This window comes from Delphinapterus leucas, chromosome 1 (genome assembly GCF_059928025.1).
Source record: "Delphinapterus leucas isolate spDelLeu-1000000601 "Yukka" chromosome 1, BTC_Dleu_Yukka2, whole genome shotgun sequence".
NCBI classification, from domain to species: Eukaryota; Metazoa; Chordata; class Mammalia; order Artiodactyla; family Monodontidae; genus Delphinapterus; species Delphinapterus leucas.
Window position 1 is genome coordinate 81,386,553 of NC_143129.1, and position 23,681 is coordinate 81,410,233.

At 38.6% G+C, this 23,681-nt stretch overlaps 1 protein-coding gene across 3 annotated transcripts in view; it reads right to left on the reverse strand.

Annotated features, from left to right (window-relative positions):
* The window catches only part of SNX27 (sorting nexin 27), a 103,786-nt gene that overhangs the window by 40,165 nt on the left and 39,940 nt on the right, over positions 1-23,681 (reverse strand). For 2 of the 3 annotated variants that reach the window (XM_089915448.1, XM_022564162.3), the window contains exon 2: positions 22,538-22,769. The exons of the other annotated variant lie outside the window; for it this stretch is intronic. In XM_089915448.1, coding sequence (XP_089771574.1) covers positions 22,538-22,769 — 232 coding nt within the window. The remainder of the gene's footprint in view (positions 1-22,537; positions 22,770-23,681) is intronic. 3 annotated transcript variants of the gene reach the window in all.

The window sequence follows — 23,681 nt, forward strand, 5'->3', positions numbered from 1 at the left end:
GAAAACCATAATTCAAAAAGAGACATGTACCACAATGTTCACTGCGGCACTATTTACAATAGCCAGGACATGGAAGCAACCTAAATGTCCATCGACAGATGAATGGATAAAGAAGATGTGGCACATATATACAATGGAATATTACTTAGCCATAAAAAGAAACAAAATTGAGTTATTTGTAGTGAGGTGGATGGACCCAGAGTCTGTCATACAGAGTGAAGTAAGTCAGAAAGAGAAAAACAAATACCGTATTCTAACACATATATATGGAATCTAAAAAAAAAAAAAAAAAGGTACTGATGAACCTAGTTGCAGGGCAGGAATAAAGATGTAGACATAGAGAATGGACTTGAGGACACAGGGTGGGAGGGGGAAGCTGGGGCGCAGTGAGATTAGCATCAACATATATACACTACCAAATGTAAAACAGTTATGGGAAGCAGCAGCATAGCACAGGGAGATCAGCTCGGTGATTTGCGATGACCTAGAAGGGTGGGATAGGGAGGATGGGAGGGAGGCTCAAGAGGGAGGGCATATGGGGACATATGTATGCATATGGCTGATTCACTTTGGTGTGCAACAGAAACTAACACAGTATTGTGAAGTAATCATACTCCAATAAAGATCTATTAAAAAAAAAGTGAGAATGTTCAGATTGCAAAGCCAGTTTCCAAGGGTAACAAGTTACAGCCCTCCTGAGATACTCTTTGCTGAGTTAGACCCCAATAAGGGAAAAGGAATGAATTACGAGTGGGCAAAGTGTACAACTTATCTGATCAGTGATCTAATTTTGTCTCTCTGGATTCTGCAAGTCAAAGTTTCAAACTTCAGCTTTGAAATAATTTCCAAATTTCACAATATGTAAATGTTGAAAATCCACGCCATGCCATTTCTCTCTTTATCCTCATGAATTAATTCTATGGAATGAATGCCAGAAGACAGTAACTGATAAATTCTCACAATAGCACAAACCACTGAAGGGAAAGCAATTCTAGTAATATCTGGGCTCTGTATTCAATAGCAAAACCCAAAATTCCAGATATCAGAGATCTTTATTTTGTTGCTTCCTTAATCCCCACCTACAGATTTCTTAAGGCTTTTAAATGGTAACATCTCATTCTATGTAGGATCTGAATATTAAAATGTTCTCACTTTCTCAAACCTCTAGTAACCAACAGGAATTGTGCTACTGAACACACAGAAGAGACTCTCCTTATACAATGCAAAAGTGATTAGAAAAAAAGAATGACAATTTGGCCATGATAACATCACCTAAGTTCTGCTTACAAATGTCAAACAGACCCTGATCTAGTCCATGCTACTGATCTGAATGAATCTTCAATGTACATTATGATCAACAAATTGTTTCCAATGCTACCTTGCCATTTAATCTTGTTTTTAGCTGAAAAGTCATCTTCAAAAGGACACATTATTTGCTATTCATAAGCTGCTTATAATAGCAAAAGGAGATACAGCACTCTTAGCTGATTTCTGGGTGAAAGGTGTGAGATCCTTAACTAAGGCATTCTTCCCAAATACTGAAGTATTTAGGCTTCTTCTTGGAAAGAAAAAAAGCAAAAGGAAACAACATGATCCTAAAGAACTAAGGTTTAAAAAAAAAAAAAAAAAGATTCAGTGATGCTCAAACAAAAAAAAAACAAAAAAACAAAAAACTAAGGTTTAGTGTGTGTGTGTGTGTGTGTGTGTGTTTTCCCTAATGTGGGTCATAAATGGTATCTATTTTCTTTATTTGGACCTCAGGTGTACAGAACTGGATTAATCACAATCCTTGGTTCATAACACAGTCTCATTTTGGCAAACTCTTTGTTTGGATATTTAATTTGGTTATTTTTATTTTACTTTTATTTTTTTGACCATGCCACACATCATGTGGGATCTTAGTTCCCCAACCAGGGATTGAACCTGTGCCACCTACAGTGGAAGCGCAGAGTCTTAACCACTGGACCACCACGAAAGTCCCAATTTAGTTATTTTTAACATTGTGAAAAACAAACTAAAAGCTAAGACCTTGACAAAAACATTTCTAACCATATAGTCTCTGCCTCCTTCACCCTATCTCCCTGTTTCTCTAACTCCCAAAATTATTATGCTCAACCATGTTTCATTATTCCCTTGTTTTTCTTTTTATAGTTTTTTTCCTGCATTTATATGTAATCCTTATATTTTTTATTTTAATTTTTGAAGGGTATTTTAGTTTTATGAAAAGGCTATCATGCAGAATGAGACCTTTTGGGACTTATTTTTTCACTTAGTCTCATCCACAACGTTATATATCTTTGTTGTTTATTCTGTTGTATACAACACTTTGTTGTTTCGCTTTTCAAAAATCTGTTCTGTTGATGGGTATTCAGGTTGTTTCTGGGTTTTACTACTTCTTAGTTTTGGCTATTATGAACAATGCTGCTATGAACATTTGTGCATATGTCCCCTGTAGTACATATATAAGAGATTCTCCTGGGTATACCCTACAAGAGGAACTGCAGAGTTATAAGGTATGTGAATATTCAACATAAGGAGATAACGCCAAACTGTAAGCTAAAGCAGTTACATCAATTTTTACTCCTTTCAGTAATAATATAAAAAGATCCTCTTAATTTTTGCCAGTGGAATGGGTATGAAAAGATTTCTCACTATGGTCCTAATTTACATTTCCATGATTAGTAATGATGCTGATCATCACCTCTCCATATATTTATCGGCCAGCTGCCCAGGGATCCAGCCCCACCTACCAGTGGGTCAATATCAACTCTGGGAAACCCTGGGCCCCACAGCCAGCGAAGTCAGGAACTGGCCCCACTCATCAGCAGGCTGACACCAGCCCCAGAACCTTCCCAGGACATGGCCCCACCCACCAGTCACTGGCAACTTCTGCACTAGGCAAGGCCTGGCAACCAACCTGATCAAGGGCCACCCATGCTTACCAAGGCACCCATAGTAGTCAGCCTGACACAACAGAAGGGCCCATGCAGCCCACATAGATGGCACCCCTAAAGCATAGAGGTCTGGTGACCAGAGGGGAGTATGCTGCTGGCCCATAGGCATTTCCTACATAAGGCCACTTCTCCACGATCAGGAAACATACCAACCTACCAAATACATAGAAATAAGAACACAGAATTTGGCAAAATGAGGCGATAGAGGAATATGTTCCAAACAAAGAAACAAGACAAAACCCTAGAAGAAGAACTAAGTGAAATGGAGATAAGCAATTTATGCAACAGAGTTCAAGGTAATGATCATAAAAATGTTCAAAGAACTTTGGAGAAGACTGGATGAACACAGTAAGAAGTTAGAAGTTTTTAGCAAAGAGTTAGAAAATATAAAGAAGAACCAAACCAAGATGAAAAATACAATAACTAAAATTAAAAATACACTAGAAGGATTCAACAGGAGATTAGATGATACAGAGGAATGGATCAGAAAACTGGAAGACAGAGTGGAGGAAATCACTCAAGCTGAACAGAAAAAAGGGCAAATAATTTTTAAAAATGAGGACAGTTTAAGACACCTCTAGGACAACATCAAGCTTATAGCATTCACATAACAGGGGTCCCAGAAGGAGAAGAGAGAGAAAAAGGTGCAGAGAACGTATTAGAAGACATAATAGCTAAAAACTTCCCTAACTTGGGAAAGAAAGCAGACATCCATATCCAGGAAGCACAGAGTCCCAAACAAGATCAACCCAAAGAGGACCACACCAAGACACATTGTAATTAAAATAGCCAAAATTAAAGATAAAGAAGGAATATTAAAAGCAGCAAGGGAAAAGCAACTAGTTATGCACAAGGGAACTCCCATAAGGCTATCAGTTGACTTTTCAGCAGAAACTCTGCAGGCCAGAAGGGAGTGGCACAATATATTTACAGTGATGAAAAGAAAAAACCTACAACCAAGAATACTCTACCTGGCAAATTATTCAATAATTTGAATAATTATTCAAATCATTCAGATTTGAAGGAGAAATCAAAAGTTTTACAGACAGGAAAAAGCTGCAAGAGTTTAGCACCATGAAACCAACTTTACAAGAAATGTTAAAGGGATGTCTCTATGCAGAAAAGACCACAACTAGAAAGAAGAAATTATGAAAGGAAAAATCTCGTTGGTAAAGGCAAACATACAATGAAGGTAGTTGATCAGCCACTTATAAAGCTAGTAGGAAGGTTAAAAGACAAAAGTATCGTAATCATCAATATCACAATAAGCAGTTAATGTATACACACACCAAAAAAGGATGTACAAGATGATGTTAAAAACAGTAAACGTGGGCTTCCCTGGTGGCGCAGTGGTTGGGAGTCTGCCTGCCAATGCAGGGGACGCGGGTTCGTGCCCCGGTCCGGGAGGATCCCACATGCCACGGAGTGGCTGGGCCCGTGAGCCATGGCCGCTGAGCCTGCGCGTCCGGAGCCTGTGCTCCACAATGGGAGAGGCCACAACAGTGAGAGGCCCACGTACCGCAAAAAAAAAAAACAAAACAAAAAAAAACAGTAAACGTGGTTCTTCCCAGGTGGTGCAGTGGTTGAGAGTCGGCCTGCCGATGCAGGGAACACGGGTTCGTGCACCAGTCTGGGAAGATCCCACATGCCGCGGAGCGGCTGGGCCCGTGAGCCATGGCCGCTGAGCCTGCGCGTCTGGAGCCTGTGCTCCGCAATGGGAGAGGCCACAACAGTGAGAGGCCCACGTACCGCAAAAAAAAAAACAGTAAATGTGGCGAGGAGTAAAAATGCAGGATTGTTAAAATGCATTCGAAATTAAGAGATCAGCAACTTAAAATAATCATATAAATAGATGGACAGATAGATTGCTACATATATACTTCATGGTAATCACAAACCAAAAGTCTATAAAAGATATACACACAAAGAAGAGAAAGGAATCCAAACAAAACACTAAAGATATGGAAAGAGAGCCAAAAAAAAAAGAAAAGAACAATAAGAGCAATAAAAGCAACCCCAAAACAATAAAATGGCAATAAGTACAAACCTATCAATAATTACTTCAAATGTAAATGGGCTAAATGCTCCAATCAAAAGACATATGGGCTTCCCTGGTGGTGCAGTGGTTGAGAGTCCGCCTGCTGATGCAGGGGACACGGGTTTGTACCCCAGTCTGGGAAGATCCCACATGCCGCGGAGCGGCTGGGCCCGTGAGCCATGGCCGCTGAGCCTGGGCGTCCGGAGCCTGTGCTCTGCAACGGGAGAGGCCACAACAGTGAGAGGCCCGCATACAGCAAAAAAAAAAAAGACATAGAGTTGGGCTTCCCTGGTGGCGTGGTGGTTGAGGGTCCACCTGCTGATGCAGGAGATGCAGGTTCGTGCCCCGGTCTGGGAGGATCCCACATGCTGCGGAGCGGCCGGGCCTGTGAGCCATGGCTGCTGAGCCTGCACGTCCGGAGCCTGTGCTCCGCAACAGGAGAGCACACAACAGTGAGAGGCCCACGTACCGCAAAAAAAAAAAAAAAAAAGACATAGAGTTGCTGAATGGATACAAAAACAAGAACCATATATATGCTGCCTAAAAGAGACTTACTTCAGATATAAAGACACACACAGGCAGAAAGTGAAGGAATAGAAAAAGGTACTCCATGCAAATGAAAATGTAAAGAAAGCCAGAATAGCAATACTTATATCAGACCAAATAGACTATAAAACAAGGTCTGTAATAAGAGATAAAGAAGGACGTTACATAACGATCAATGAATAAATCCAAGAAGAAGATATAACAACTATAAATATATATGCATCCAACATAGGAGCACTGAATACATAAAGCAAACATTAATAGACACAGAGGGGGAGAAACTGACAGTAACACAAAGACAGTAGGGGACTTTAACACCCCACCTACAACAATGGACAGATGATCCAAACAGAAGATCAATAACAGAACACTAGCCTTAAATGACCCATTAGATTAGATAGACTTAACTAGATGGATTAGATATATATAGAACATTCCATCCAAAAGCAGCAAACTGCTCATTCTTTTCAAGTGCACGTGGAACATTCTCCAGAATAGATAACATGCTAGGTCACAAAACAAGTCTCAGTAAATTTAAAACTGAAACCATATCAAGCATCTTTTCTGACCACAATGCTATAAGACTAGAAATGAACTACAAGAAAAACCTGCAAAAATCACAAACACATGGAGGCTAAACAATGTGCTACTCAACACCCAATGGGTCACTGAAGAAATCAAAGAAATTTAAAAATACCTGGAGACAAATGAAAATGAAAACACAACAATCCAAAATCTATGTGACACAGGAAAAGCAGTTCTAAGAGGGAAGTTTATAGCGATACAAGCCTACCACAGGAGAAAAGAAATATCTCAAATAAACAAGCTAATTTTACACCTAAAGTAACTAGAAAAAGAGCAAACAAAACAAAGTTAGTAGAAGAAATCATACAGATCAGAGCAGAAATAAATGAAATAGAGACTAAATAACAACAATGACAACAACAAAACAATAGAAAAAATTGACAAAACTAAGAGCTGGTTCCTTGGTGTGACACTTTTAAAGTACTGAAAGAAAAAATCATCATCCCAGAATATTATGCCCTGTAAAAATATCTTTCAAACATAAGGGTGGACCAGAGGGCAGAGAGTAGAAGCAAGAAGAACTACAATCCTGCAGCCTGTGGAACAAAAACCACATTCACAGAAAGATAGACAAGATGAAAAGGCAGAGGGCTATGTATCAGATGAAGGAAAAAGCTAAAACCCCAGAAAAACAATTAAATGAAGTGGAGATAGGCAACCTTCCAGAAAAAGAATTCAGAATATGATAGTGAGAATGATCCAGGACCTCGGAAAAAGAATGGAGGCAAAAATCAAGAAGATGCAAGAAATGTTTAACAAAGACTTAGAAGAAGTAAAGAACAAACAAACAGAGATGAACGATACAATAACTGAAATGAAAACTACACTAGAAGGAATCAATAGCAGAATAACTGAGGCAGAAGCATGGATAAGTGACCTAGAAGACAGAATGGTGGAATTCACTGCTGCAGAACAGAATAAAGAAAAAAGAATGAAAAGCAGTGAAGACAGCCTCAGAGACCTCTCGGACAACATTAAATGCAACAACATCTGCATTATAGGGGTCCCAGAAGAAGAAGGGAGAGAGAAAGGACCAGAGAAAATATTTGAAGTGATTATAATCAAAAACTTCCCTAACATGGGAAAGGAAATAGCCAGCCAAGTTCAGGAAGAGCAGAGTCCCATACAGGATAAACCCAAGGAGAAACATGCCGACACACAGTAATCAAACTGGCAAAAATTAAAGACAAAGAAAAATTATTGAAAGCAGCAAGGGAAAAATGACAAATAACATACAAGGGAACTCCCATAAGGTTAACAGCTGATTTCTCAGCAGAAACTCTACAAGCCAGGAGGGAGTGGCATGATATACTTAAAGTGATGAAAAGGAAGAACCTACAACCAAGATTACTCTACCCAGCAAGGATCTCATTCAGATTCGCTGGGGAAATCAAAAGCTTTACAGAGAAGCGAGAGCTAAGAGAATTCAGCACCACCAAACCAGCTCTACAACAAATGCTAAAGGAACTTCTCTAAGTGGGAAACATAAGAGAAGAAAAGGACCTACAAAAACAAACCCAAAACAATTAAGACAATGGTCACAGGAATATACATATCGATAATTACCTTAAACGTGAATGGATTAAATGCTCCAACCAAAAGACACAGGCTTGCTGAATGGATACAAAAACAAGACCCATATATACGCTGTCTACAAGAGACCCACTTCAGACGTAGGGACACATACAGACTGAAAGTGACAGGATGGAAAAAGATATTCCATGCAAATGGAAATCAAAAGAAAGCTGGAGTAACAATATTCATATCAGATAAAATACACTTTAAAATAAAGAATGTTACAAGAGACAAGGAAGGACGCTACATAATGATCAAGGGATCAATCCAAGAAGAAGATATAACAATTATAAATATATATGCACCCAACACAGGAGCACCTCAATACATAAGGCAACTGCTAACAGCTCTAAAAGAGGAAATCGACAGTAACACAATTATAGTGGGGGACTTTAATACCTCATTTACACCAATGGACAGATCATCCAAAATGAAAATAAATAAGGAAACAGAAGCTTTAAATGACACAATAGACCAGATAGATTTAATTGATATTTTTAGGACATTCCATCCAAAAACAGCAGATTATACTTTCTTCTCAAGTGTGCATGGAACATTCTCCAGGAGAGATCACATCTTGGGTCACAAATCAAGCCTCAGTAAGTTTAAGAAAACTAAAATCATATCAAGCATCTTTTCGACCACAATGCTATGAGATTAGAAATGAATTACAGGGAAAAAAAGTAAAAAACACAAACACATGAAGGCTAAACAATAGGTTACTAAATAACCAAGAGATCACTGAAGAAATCAAAGAGAAAATCAAAAAATACCTAGAGACAAATGACAATTAAAACACAATGAGCCAAAACCTATGGGATACAGCAAAAGCAGTTCTAAGAGGGAAGTTTATAGCTATACAAGCCTACATCAAGAAACAGGAAAAATCTCAAATAAACAATCTAACCTTACACCTAAAGGAACTAGAGAAAGAAGAAAAAACAAAACCCAAAGTTAGCAGAAGGAAAGAAATCATAAAGATCAGAGCAAAAATAAATGAAATAGAAACAAATAAAACAATAACAAAGATCAATAAAACTAAAAGCTGATTCTTTAAGAAGATAAACAAAATTGATAAACCATTAGCCAGACTCATCGAGAAAAAGAGGGAGAGGACTCAAATCAATAAAATTAGAAATGAAAAAGGAGAAGTTACAACAGACACCACAGAAATCCAGAACATCCTAAGAGACTACTAGAAGCAACTCTACGCCAATAAAATGGACAACCTGGAAGAAATGGACAAATTCTTAGAAAGGTATAAGCTTCCAAGACTAAACCAGGAAGAAATAGAAAATATGAACAGACCAATCACAAGTAATGAAATTGAAACTGTGATTAAAAATCTTCCAACAAACAAAAGTCCAGGACCAGACAGCTTTCCAGGTGAATTCTATTAAACATTTAGAGAAAAGCTAATACCCATCCTTCTCAAACTCTTCCAAAAAATTGCAGAGGAAGGAACACTCCCAAACTCATTCTATGAGACCACCATCACTCTGATACCAAAACCAGACAAAGATACTGCAAAAAAAGAAAATTACAGACCAATTATCACTGATGAATATAGATGCAAAAATCCTCAACAAAATACTAGCAAAGAGAATCCAATAACACATTAAAAGGATCATACACAATGATCAAGTGGGATTTATCCCAGGGAGGCAAGGATTCTTCAATATACGCAAATCAATCAATGTGATACAGCATATTAACAAAGTGAAAAGTAAAAACCATATGATCACCTCAATAGATGCAGAAAAAGCTTTTGACAAAATTCAACACCCGTTTATGATAAAAACTCTCCAGAAAGTGGGCATAGAGAGAACCTACCTCAACATAATAAAGGCCATATATGACAAACCACAGCTAACATCATTGTCAATGGTGAAAAACTGAAAGCATTTCCTCTAAGATCAGGAAAAAGACAAGGATGTCCACTCTCACCACTATTATTCAATATAGTTTTGGAAGTCCTAGCCACGGCAATCAGAGAAGAAAAAGAAATAAAAGGAATACAAATTGGAAAAGAAGAAGTAAAACTGTCACTGTTTGCAAATGACATGATACTGTACATAGAGAATCCTAAAGATGCCACCAGAAAACTACTAGAGCTAATCAATTAATTTGGTAAAGTTGCAGGAAACAAATTAATGCACAGAAATGTCTTGCATTCCTATACACTAATGATGAAAAATCCAAAAGAGAAATTTAGGAAACACTCCCATTTACCATTGCAACAAAAAGAATAAAATACCTAGGAATAAACCTACCAAGGGAGACAAAAGACCTGTATGCAGAGAACTATAAGACACTGATGAAAGAAATTAAAGATGATACCAACAGATGAAGAGATATACCATGTTCTTGGACTGGAAGAATCAATACTGAGAAAATGACTATACTACCCAAAGCAATCTACAGATTCAATGCAATCCCTATCAAATTACCAATGGCATTTTTTACGGAACTAGAACAAAAAATCTTAAAATTTGTATGGAGACACAAAAGACCCCGAACAGCCAAAGCAGTCTTGAGGGAAAAAAACGGAGGTGGAGGAATTCAACTCCCTGACTTCAGACTATACTACAAAGCTACAGTAATCAAGACAATATGGTACTGGCACAAAAAACAGAAACACAGATCAATGGAACAAGATAGAAAGCCCAGAGATAAACCCATGCACCTATGGTCAACTAATCTATGACAAAGGAGGCAAGGATATACAATGGAGAAAAGACAGTCTCTTCAATAAGTGGTGCTGGGAAAACTGGACAGGTACATGTAAAAGAATGAAATTAGAACACTCCCTAACACCATACATGAAAATAAACTCAAAATGGATTAGAGACCTAAACATAAGACCAGACACTATAAAACTCTTCGAGGAAAACATAGGAAGAACACTCTTTGACATAACTCACAGCAAGATCTTTTTTGATCCACCTCCTTAGAGTAATGGAAATAAAAACAAAAATAAACAAATGGGACCTAATGAAACTTCAAAGCTTTTGCACAGCAAAGGAAACCACAGGGCTTCCCAGGTGGCGCAGTGGTTGAGAACCTGCCTGCCAATGCAGGGGACACGGGTTCCAGCCCTGGTCTGGGAAGATCCCACATGCCACGGAGCAACTAGGCCCGTGAGCCACAGTTACTGAGCCTGCGCATCTGGAGCCTGTGCTCCACAACAAGAGAGGCCTCGACAGTGAGAGGCCTGTGCACCGCCATGAAGAGTGGCCCCCACTTGCTGCAACTGGAGAAAGCCCTCGCACAGAAACGAAGACCCAACACAGCCATAAATAAATAAATTAAATTTAAAAAAAAAGAGGAAACCATTAACAAGACGAAAAGACAACCCTCAGAATGGGAGAAAATATTTGCAAATGAATCAACAGACAAAGGATTAATCTCCAAAATATATAAACAGCTCATGCAGCTCAATATTAAAAAACCAAACAACCCAATCCAAAAACGGGCAGAAGACCTAAATAGACATTTCTCCAAAGAAGACATACAGATGGCCAAGAAGCACATGAAAAGCTCCTCAACATCACTAATTATTAGAGAAATGCAAATCCAAACTACAATGAGGTATCACCTCACACCAGTTAGAATGGGCATCATCAGAAAATCTACAAACAATAAATGCTGGAAAGGGTGTGGAGAAAAGGGAACCTCTTGCACTGTTGGTGGGAATGTAAATTGATACACCCACTATGGAGAACAGTATGGAGGTTCCTTAAAAAACTAAAAATAGAATTACCATATGACCCAGCAATCCCACTACTGGGCATATACCCAGAGAAAACCATAATTCAGAAAGACACATGCACCCCAATGTTCATTGCAGCACTGTTTAAAATAGCTAGGTCATGGAAGCAACCTAAATGCCCATTGACAGACGAATGGATAAAGAAGATGTGGTACATATATACAATGGAATATTACTCAGCTCTAAAAAGGAATGATATTGGGTCATTTGTTGAGACGTGGATGGATCTAGAGACTGTCATACAGAGTGAAGTAAGTCAGAAAGAAAAAAACAAATATCATATATTAGCGCATATATGTGGAACCTAGAAAAATGGTACAGATGAACCAGTCTGCAGGGCAGAAATTGAGACACAGATGTAGAGAACAAACATATGGACACCAAGGGGGGAAAGCAGCGGGGGGGTGGGGGGTGGGGATGGTGGTGTGATGAATTGGGCGATTGGGATTGACATGTATACAATGATGTGTATAAAATTGATGACTAATAAAAATCTGCTGTATAAAAAAATAAAAATTCAAAAATTTAAAAAGAAAAAAGGAATATGAAAAAGAGTATATATAGATATATATATAGATATATGTATGTATAACTGTGTCACTTTGCTGTACAGCAGAAACTGGCACATCATTGTAAATCAACTACACTTCAATAAATTTTTTTTTTTTTTTTTTTTTTGCGGTACGCAGGCCTCTCACTGTTGTGGCCTCTCCTGTTGCGGAGCACAGGCTCTGGACACGCAGGCTCAGCTGTCATGGCTCACGGGCCCAGCCGCTCCGCGGCATGTGGGATCTTCCCAGACCGGGGCACGAACCTGTGTCCCCTGCATCAGCAGGCGGACTCTCAACCACTGTGCCACCAGGGAAGCCCCAATAAAATTTTTAAAATAAATAAATAAAAACCTCCTAAGGGAAAATGAAACTAGACCCTTTTAAACCCAGCTCTTACCACAGGCTTAGTTTGGGTCAAGTTGTGTCCCTGACATAACTGCACATTTTAAAAAGGTGTCAGAGCACAACTTACAAACTCCGAAAAAGAATAAAATAAAATAAGGGTGAAATAAAGACTTTTTCAGATCAACAAAAGCTGAGAGAATTCACTGCCAGCAGATCTACACTACAAGAATATTAATGGAAATTCTTCAGGCAGAATCAATATGATACCAGATGGAAACTGCAGTTACACAAAGGAATGAAGGACACCAGGAATGGTAAATATGTGCTTGAATATAAAGAAACTCTTCTCATTTTCAATCTCTTTAATTTTTTTTTTAATATTTATTTACTTAGGCTGTGCCAGGTCTTAGCTGTGGCACACGGGATCTTCGTTGTGGCGTGTTTAGTTGCCACATGCGGGATCGTTAGCTGCAGTATGCGGGCTTCTTAGTTACAGCATGCAGACTCTTAGTTGCCGCACGTGGACTCTTAGTTGCAGCACGTGGACTCTTAGTTGCCGCACGTGGACTCTTAGTTGCAGCGTGCGGACTCTTAGTTGCGGCATGCAGACTCCTTGTTGTGGCATGCATGTGGGATCTAGTTCCCAGACCAGGGATCGAATCCAGGCCCCCTGCACTGGGAGTGCAGATTCTTACCCAGTGGACCACCAGGGAAGTCCCCTCTTTAATTATTTAAAGCAAAGACAACAACAAAATATCATGGACTTTATAGTACATATAGAAGTAAAATGTATAACAACAGCACAAAGGATAGAAGGTGGAAATGAAATGTATTGCTATAAAATTCTTATACTAAATGAGAAGTAATATTGTATTATTTGAAGATAATACTTAAAAAGATGTATCCTGTAAATGTAGAACAACCACTAACAAAATAAAACAATTATATGGAGATAATATGGGATCATTAAAAATACTCTATTAATCGAAATGAAGGCAAGAAAGGAGGAAAAAAGGAATAAAGAACACATGAGATATAGATAATAAAGAATATGGTAGATTTAAATCTAACTACATCAATAATTATACTGGGACTTCCCTGGTGGCACAGTGGTTAAGAATCCGCCTACCAACGCAGGAGACACGGGTTCGAGCCCTGGTCCGGGAAGATCCCACATGCTGCGGAGCAACTAAGCCCGTGCGCCACAACTACTGAGCCTGCGCTCTAGAGCCCGCGAGCCACAGCTACTGAACCCATGTGCCACAACTACTGAGCCTGCACTCTAGAGTCTGCGAGCCACAACTACTGAAGCCCACGCACCTAGAGCCTGTGCTCCACAACAAGAGAAGCCACCACAATGAGAAGCCCGCACACCACAACGAAGAGTAGCCCCTGCTCACCACAACTAGAGAAAGCCCGCGCACAGCAAAGAAGACCCCATGCAGCCAAAAATAAATTAATTAATTTAAAAATAAATAAATAAAATAATTATACTAAGTATGCAGACTATACACTCCAAGTAAAAGACCAAGATTGCCAGATTGCACAAAAAAAGCAAGACACAACTATATGGTGTCTACAAGAAACCCATTTTAAGTATAATTATACAGATAGGTTAAAAGTAAAAGAATGGAAAAGATATCCAATGAAAACAATAACCAAAAGAAAGCTGAAGTGGCTATTAGTGGCTATATGTTAATATTAGAGAGAGACTTCAGAACAAAGAACAATGCAAGAGATGTTTAAGGTGTCAATTCATCAAGGAGACATAATGACTTCATTATACATAAAGAAAAAATGGATAGAACTGAAGATTCTGCTTCAGGTAAACTCTCTATATACCAACCCTCCCAGTGAACAACTAAAAGCTCTGGAAAAATACAAAAACCAATAACCTGAGGATTCTGAATGGTACACTAAAATTGTAAAGGGGAGTCAAAACATGAAGCAATTGACAGAGTTGGGGAGTTTCCTGCTTTTAGGGGATTTTGCCCTGATAGTGGGCATCAGTCACAAATTAGCATAACTTAAGCAACTAAAACTCCAAGGAAAACTGTGACATCTTTCTGGCCAGAGGAAAGAGAGAAAGGTTCTGGGCAATCATGGATGCCACCAAAATGAGTAGAGAATCCCAAAAGAGACAGAACCAGAAAAGGGGATGCCTTAATTCCATGAACGAACATCACACACATCTCAGGCTGATCCCTCCCTAAAAGATATATATGCAAGACAGACTCAAAAGTAGCACAGCAAAAGCTGAAAGAATTGAAATGAGACTTGAAGTGCAACTCACAGCAGCTGACACAGCTTACAGTTAACTGCCAAGTAAAACAAATACATCAATATTCCTCAGAGGAATATCACAGAATCCAGAGTCTACACAATGCAACATTCACGATACCCAGGATACAATCTAAAATTACTCACTGTACAAAGAACCAAGAAGATATGACCCATTCCCAATGAAAAAGACACTAAAAAGAGAACAACATCAAAATGACATAAATATTAAAATGTTCAGACATACACTCAATGGAACAGAACAGTATACAGAAATAAAACCACACATATATGTTCAACTGATCTTCAACAATAATGTCAAGGTACTTCAGTGCGGAAAGAATATTCTTTTCAACACAAGTTGCTAAAACTAGATACCCATATGGGGGAAAAAAATAACCTTGACCCTTATATCATACAATATACAACCATCAACTCAAAATGGATCACAGACCTAAACATAAGAATAAAACTATGATGCGGCCACTTTGGAAAACAGTTTGGCAACTCAAAATGGATCACAGACCTAAACGTAAGAATAAAACTATGATGCGGCCACTTTGGAAAACAGTTTGGCATTTCCTCAAAAGGTTAAACGTAAGAGTTACCACATGACCCAGCAATTCTACTCCTAAGTATTTCTTTCCAAGAGAAATGAAAACAGGAGTCCACACAAAAACTCGTACACACATGCTCATACCAGCAATATACACAAGAGGCAAAAAATATAAAGAACCCCAAATGTCCATCAATTGAAGAACAGATAAATTAAATGTGCTATATTCATACAATGGAGTGTCATTTGGCTGATACATGCTACAACATGGATAAACCTTGAAAATACATATGGCTTCACTTATATGAAACATCCAGAATAGGCAAATCTATAGAGATGGGAAGTAGATTAGTGGTTGCCTAGGACTAGAGGGGATAGGAGGTTTGGAGAATGATGGCTAAAGGGTACAGAGTTTCTTTTTTTTTTTTTTTTTTTAAATAAATTTATTTATTTATTTATGGCTATGTTGGGTCTTCGTTTCTGTGAGAGGGCTTTCTCCAGTTGCGGTGAGCGGGGGCCACTCTTCATGGCGGTGCGCGGGACTCTCACTGTCGCGGCCTCTCGTTGCAGAGCACAGGCTCCAGACGCACAGGCTCAGTAGCTGTGGCTCACGGACCTAGCTGCTCCACGGCATGTGGGATTCTCCAAAACCAGGGCTCAAACCTGTGTCCCCTGCATTGGCAGGCAGATTCTCAACCACTGCGCCACCAGGGAAGCCCCTAGAGTTTCTTTCTGAGATGATGGAAATGTTCTAAAATTGTGGTGATAGTTGCACAATTCTGTGAGCGTATTAAGAACCACTGAATTGTACACTTTAAATGGGTGAATTTATGGTATGTGAATCATACCTCGAAATAAAGTTATTACAAAATCAGAAAGCTAAAACTATAAAACTTTTAGAAGAAAACATAAAAATTTGTGTTCTTGAGGTAGGCAGATTTCTTAGAACACAAAAAGCGTTATTCATAAAAGAAAGAAATTGACAAACTACACTTCATCAGAGTTTAAAACTTGTTTTTTTGAAAGACACTGTTAAAAATAAAATAAAAAGGCAAGCCTCAGACTGGGAGAAATATTTTACAAAGCATTTATCTGATAAAAGACTTATATACAGTATACATAAATAACACTTAAAACAAAATAAGACAAACAGCCCTTTTGCGCAGGATCCAGACACGCAGGCTCAGCGGCCATGGCTCACAGGCCCAGCCGCTCCGCGGCATGTGGGATCTTCCCGGACCGGGGCACGAACCGTGTCCCCTGCATCAGCAGGCGGACTCTCAACCACTGCACCACCAGGGAAGCCCCAGCCCAATTTTTTAAATGGGCAAGAGCAGAGCAGATACTTTAACAATGAAGATATAAGAAAAGCCATTAAGCACATGAAAATACACTCATCATGAGTCATTAGGCAAATGCAAAATTAAAATCAGAATGAAACACCACTATACTCACTAGAATGGCTAGAATTTAAAAAACTGAAAATACCAAGTGTTCAAGAGGTTATGGAGCAACTGGAACTCTCCACTACAGATGAGAATACAAAAACAGTACAGCCTCTTTGGAAAACAGTTTGACAATTTCTCATTTGACCCTGCAATTCCACTTCTAGCTGCGTATGTACTCAAGAGAAATGAAAACATAAATCTACATAAAGACCTGTACATTAATGTTATTTCATGGCAGCTTCAGTAATAATAGCCCCAAACTGGAAACAACACAAATGGGCAACAACAAGCGAACAGATAAATAAACTGTAGTAAATCCATCTAATGGAATACTATCAGTAATTAAAAAGGAATAAACTATTGATATATGCAACAACATGTATCAATCTTTTTTTTTTTTTTTTTTTTTTTCGGTACGCGGGCCTCTCACTGTTGTGGCCTCTCCCGTTGCGGAGCACAGGCTCCGGACGTGCAGGCTCAGCGGCCATGGCGCACAGGCCCAGCCACTCTGCGGCATGTGGGATCTTCCCGGACCGGGGCACGAACCCGTGTCCCCTGCATTGGCAGGCGGACTCTCAACCACTGCGCCACCAGGGAAGCCCTCATGTATCAATCTTAAAGGACTACACTAAGTGAACAAAGCTAGACATGAAAGACTACATATTGTATGCTTCCATTTATTTGACATTCTAAAAAAGGCAAAATACAGTAACAGAAAGGTGATCAGTGGTTGACAGAGGCAGTGGAAGGGAAAGAGGACTGACTACAAAGGGGCATGAGGGAACTTCCTGGGACAATGAAAATGTTCTATATCTTGATTGTGGTGATTATAAAACTATGTGCTTTAATTAAAACTCATGAAACTAGACATTTAACATGGGTGAATGTTAATGTTAGTAAATTATGCTCAATAAAGTTGATTTTTAAAAAAAGGACAATTCGTAGTTTCATTCCTTTTCTAAGTCTACAGAGCCTCTCGAGGTCTTAGGTAATTCCCCAAAGGTCTCAATATCCAAGCTGCTCCATTTTTAGGGCCCAATCTTGATTTCTACTTCTTACTTGTCTTATGATTAAAAGTATAGCACCTCTACAAAGGATCATAAGAGACTACTACGAGAAACTATACATCCATAAAATGGACAACCTAGAAGAAATGGACATATTCTTAGAATGGTACAATCTCCCAAGACTGAAGCAGGAAGAAATAGAAAATATAAAGAGACCAATTACCAGTACTGAAATTGAATCAGTAATTTAAAAACTCCCAACAAACAAAAGTCCAAGACCAGATGGCTTCACAGGTGAATTCTACTAACATCTAAAGAAGAGTTAACACCTATCCTTCTGAAACTATTCTAAAAAATTGCAGAGGAACGAACACTTACTAACTCATTCTATGAGGCCACCATCACCCTGATACCAAAACCAAACAAAGATATCACAAAAAAGGAAAATTACAGGCCAGTATCACTGATGAACATAGATACAAAAATCCTCAACAAAATACTAGCAAACTGGGACTTTCCTGGTGGCAAAGTGGTTAAGGAACTGCCTGCCAACGCAGAGGACACGGGTTCGAGCCCTGGTGCGGGAAGATCCACATGCCTCAAAGCAACTAAGCCTGTGCACCACACCTACTGAGCCTGTGCTCTAGAGCCTGCGAGCCACAACTACTGAGCCTGCATGCCACAACTACTGAAGCCCACAGGCCTACAGCCCATGCTCCGCAACAAGAGAAGCCACTGCAATGAGAAGCCCGCACACCGCAATGAAGAGTAGCCCCCGCTCGCCACAACTAGAGAAAAGCCCTTGCGCAGCAACGAAGACCCAATGCAGCCAAAAATAAATAATAAATTAATTTAAAAGAAATACTAGCAAACCGACTCCAACAATACGTTAAAAGGGTCATACACCATGACCAAGTGGGATTTATTCCAGGGATGCAAGTATTCTTCAACATCTACAAATCAACGTGATACACCACACTAACAAACTGAAGAATAAAACCATATGATCATCTCAATAGATGCAGAAAAAGCTTTTGATAAAATTCAACATCCATTTATGATAAAATCTCTTCAGAAAGTGGACACAGAGGAAACATACTTCAACATAATAAAGGTCATATAGGGACTTCCCTGGTGGCGCAGTGGTTAAGAATCTGCCTGCCAATGTAGAAGACACGGGTTCTATCCCTGGTCCAGGAAGATCCCACATGCCGTGGAGCAACTAAGCCCATGCACCACAACTACTGAGCCTGCACTCTACAGCCCTCGAGCCACGACTACTGAGCCCGCGTGCCACAACTACTGAAGCCCGTGGTCCCGTGCTCGGCAACAAGAAAGAAGAGAAGCCACCATGATGAGAAGCGCACACACCGCAATGAACAGTAGCCCCCACTCACCGCAACTAGAGAAAAGCCTGCGCGCAGCAACGAAGCCCCAATGTAGCCCAAAATAAATAAATTAAATAAATAAATTTTAAAATAAAATAAAGGTCATATATGACAAACCCACAGCTAACACCATACTCAATGATGAAAAGCTGAAAGCATTTCCTCTAAGATCAGGAACAAGACAAGGATGCCCACTCTCACCACTTTTATTCAACACAGTTTTGGAAGCCCTAGCCACAGCAATCAGAGACAAAAAGAAATAAAAGGAATCCAAATTGGAAAAGAAGAAACAGAACTGTCACTGTTTGCAAATGACATGATGCTAGACATAGAAAATCCTAAAGATGCTACCAGAAAACTACTAGAGCTCATCAATGAATTCAGTAAAGTTGCTGGATGCAAAATTAATATACAGAAATCTGTTGCATTTCTATACACTAAAAATGAAATATCAGAAAGAGAAATTAAGGAAACAATCCCATTTACCATCATATCAAAAAGAATAAAATACTTAGGAATAAACCTAGCTAAGGAGGCAAAAGATTTGTATTACAAAAACTATAAGACACTGATAACAGAAACTGAAGATGACACAAACAGATGGAAAAATATACCATGTTCTTGGATTGAAATAATCAATATTGTTAAAATTACCATGACTACCCAAGGCAATATACAGATTCAACACAATCCCTATCAAATTACCAGTGGCATTTTTCACAAAACTAGAACAAAAAAATTTTTTATTTGTATGGAAACACAAAACACCTTAAATAGCCAAAACAATCTTGAGAAAGAAGAATGGAGCTAGAGGAATCATGCTCCCTGGCTTCAGGCTGTACTACAAAGCTACAGTAATCAAAACAGTGTAGTACTGGCACAAAAACAGACATATAGATCAATGGAACAGGATAGAAAGCTCAGGAAAAAACCCACACACTTATGATCAATTAATCTATGACAAATGAGGCAAAAATATACAATGGAGAAAAGGCAGTCTCTTCAATAAGTGGTGCTGGGGAAACTGGACAGCTACGTGTAAAAGAATGAATTAGAACATTCTCTAACACCAGATACAAAAATAAACTCAAAATGGATTAAAGACCTAAATGTAAGACCAGATACTATAAAACTCCTAGAGGAAAACATAGGCAGAACACTCTTTGACAAAACAAAATCATAGCAATATTTTTTTGGATGCATCTTCTAGAGTAATGGAAGTAAAAACAAAAATAAACAAATGGGACCTAACTAAACTTAAAAGCTTTTGCACAGCAAAGGAAATCATAAACAAAATGAAAAGACAACCTACGAACTGGGAGAAAATATTTGCAAATGATGCTACCGATGAGGGATTAACTTCCAAAATATACAAACAGTTCATACAGCTTAATATCAAAAAAACCCCAAACAACCCTATCAAAAAATGGGCAGAAGACTTAAATAGACATTTCTCCAAAGAAGACATAGAGGCACATGAAAAGATGCTCAACATTGCTAATTATGAGAGAAATGCAAATCAAAACTATAATGAGGTATGACCTCACACCAGTCAAAATGGCCACCATTAAAAAAAATCTACAAATAATAAACGCTGGAGAGGGTGTGGAGAAAAAGGAACCTTCCTACACTGTTGGTGGGAATGTAAACTGGTGCCACCGCTATGAAAAACAGTATGGAGGTTCCTTAAAAAATTAAAAATAGAGTTATCATATGACACAGCAATCCACTCGTGGGCATATATCGGGAGAAAAACTCTAATTTGAAAGGATACGTGCACACCAATGTTCATAGAAGCACTATGTACAACAGCCAAGACATGGAAGCAACCTAAGTGTCCAATGACAGATGAATGGATAAAGAAGACGTGCTACATATACAGAATGGAATATTACTCAGCCATAAAAAAGAATGAAATAATGCCATTTGCAGCAACATGGATGGACCTATAGATTATCATACTAAGTGAAGTAAGTCAGACAGAAAAAGACAAATATTATATGATACCACTTATATGCAGAATCTAAAAAAAATGATACAAATGAATTTATCTACAAAACAGAAACAGACTCACAGACACAGAAAACAAACTTATGGTTAACAAAGGGGATAGTGGGGCACGAGGTTGGGGTGGGGGAGATAAATCAGGAGTTTGGGATTAACATATATACACTACTATATATAAAACAGATAAATAACAAGGACCTACTTGGGAAACACAGGGAACTATCCTGTAATAACCTATAATGGAAAAGAATCTGAAAAAGAATAGATATATATGTGTATGTATAACTGAATCACTTTGCTGTACACCTGAAACTAACACAACATTGTAAATTAACTATACTTCAATTTTAAAAATGGTTAAAAAAAAGTATAGCACCTCTGAAACACAAAACTCTAAATTTTGTGTGTATGGTTCGGAGAATACATAGACCAGACTGACATAAAACCTACATGCTATCATCTCCAGCTAAATTACAGATGCAGTCAAACATTATTTGATCCTTCTGGAACTTTTCAGGCTTCCTTGCTTGCTTTTCTCATCTCCCCATTAAAAAGAATTTACCATAAATATCTAGTAGCTCATTCCTATACAGGGGACAAATCTCAGTTTCAGAGACTGTAACATTAAACAGCAGATCAGCTTTAAACACATGTAGTCTGTTTGCCAATACCTACAGAATGCACTGCATTTTCCACAAAGCTTAATGAATTTCTCATTATACCATCACTCCCAAAATAATCAAAGGCAAATAAAGAATATTGCAACCAAGGGAAAAATTAAGCAGATTGGGCTATCAGTTGTAATTAGGTTTTAAAGAACAAACAAAGGCATTTGGGAAAGGGGCTGGCACACATCATCCAGAATTCAAGATGGGCTTTCCTGCATATCTACAACAGCAAGAAACTGGAAATGTATAAAATAGCCCATGTGAATTGCATGCAGAATATAATGAGGACCTTGGAGAAAACCAGAATTAATCATTCACACAGATATCTCCAAAGAAAATGAAAAAGAACAAGATGTGAAGTGGGGTATAGGGCACTTGTAGGTTCTGACATGGACAAACTCTGTATTACGCAAATGTTTTGGAAGACACACCACACTTTAAAATTAATCTTGCTCTATAACTCTACAGAGTCAACAGTGAGAGACTGCTATTAGCAAAGAGATATGACAACCAATAAAAGAACAAACAAAATAAACTCACACATGATTGCAAAAGGCCCAAATCCAAACTTAAAACTGTCTAGAATAAAATGGAGTTATACTTAAGCAGAAATATGCCTCTTCTTCCATTACTGTAGTTCACTCCCTGCAATAAATCAGGGCCAGTGTCTTTTATTTATGTGTAAACCCATATTCCTGGTAGGCAAACTGACCTAGGTGGCAGTCATTTATCCTAGTGCTCTAATATATATCATAAATGATAAGATTGGGAGAAACAAAAGCTGGGTGTTTGAGGATGGAGTTGGGCTGACACTCACCACAAACTTCTCACCATTCTGCTCCACATGTTTGTATGTGGGGACCGATATGGGCACTGCTTGCTTTTCTGTGTAATCATAAAATGACTGTCCCAACGAGTCGTCACTGGGATCTAGGTTATCTGCCTCATGAGGAGGTACAGATAACACTGTCAAGATCAATTCCTTCTCGCCTGCTCGGATCAGGTCCACCACCTGCTTGTGTGTCGCCCCCTCAACATTCACGCCGTTCCTAAGGGGAAAAAGGGAAAAAGACAATCCCATAAACCAGAAGGGTCCAAACACCTTATAGCTCCACCCTCCTGCCCCCACTCCAGTGTCATGAAGTATGAACCACAAAATAAAAAGATCAGTTTGGTTCCAGAAAAGCTGTTTATGTTTTTACAAATCATAATGTGAAAAAGTGTGTGTGAACTTATGGCAGGGGGAAAAAATGGCAACAGGTGAAAGGACCTACCCTTCCTCTATGCTAAAACCTCGCACACAGCCTCAGGAAAACACAAGGGAAGGAGGGTGAAGCTGATGAGGGAACAAAGCTTTTAAAGCCAATTTCCTCATCCTAACTAAGCACGTATACAATACAATAAAGTGGCTTTTAACAATCCTGCCATTTGAACTGTTCTTTGTCCTTTTTAAATTTCTTAGAATTCGGAATTCTGTCAAAAGAAATTTTTCACAAAATATGCTCCCTTAATTTGTAAAGACCCAAAAAGTATGACTTAAGATAGTTCTTTTACATTTGTATCTGATTTCTCCCCATATCTTAAAATCGGTCAACTTAATTTTCCTTTATACCAAGTTTCATCACCTTGGGAATTAAATGATATATATCTTCATACACACTAGTTTCCTCTATCACTCAGTTTTTAAAAAGGCAAGGAGATAAACTCTCTAAAATTTTATTATCTGACCCAACTTCCTTTGTTCTCCCAATCACTTCAATTAGTATCTACTTTTTTTTCTGTTCTGTGCTATCTCACTTAAAGCCCTGTGTAATCAGTTCAAACTAAAAAATGTACCGGTAAGTTTATACAGTAAATCAACCTACGCATTCTCCTTCCTGTTCCACTGTGTATAAAAAGGCTGAAACTAGGAAAAGTACAAGGTTTGGAAGAACAATAATTTTGTCAAGAAAGATGCTGAG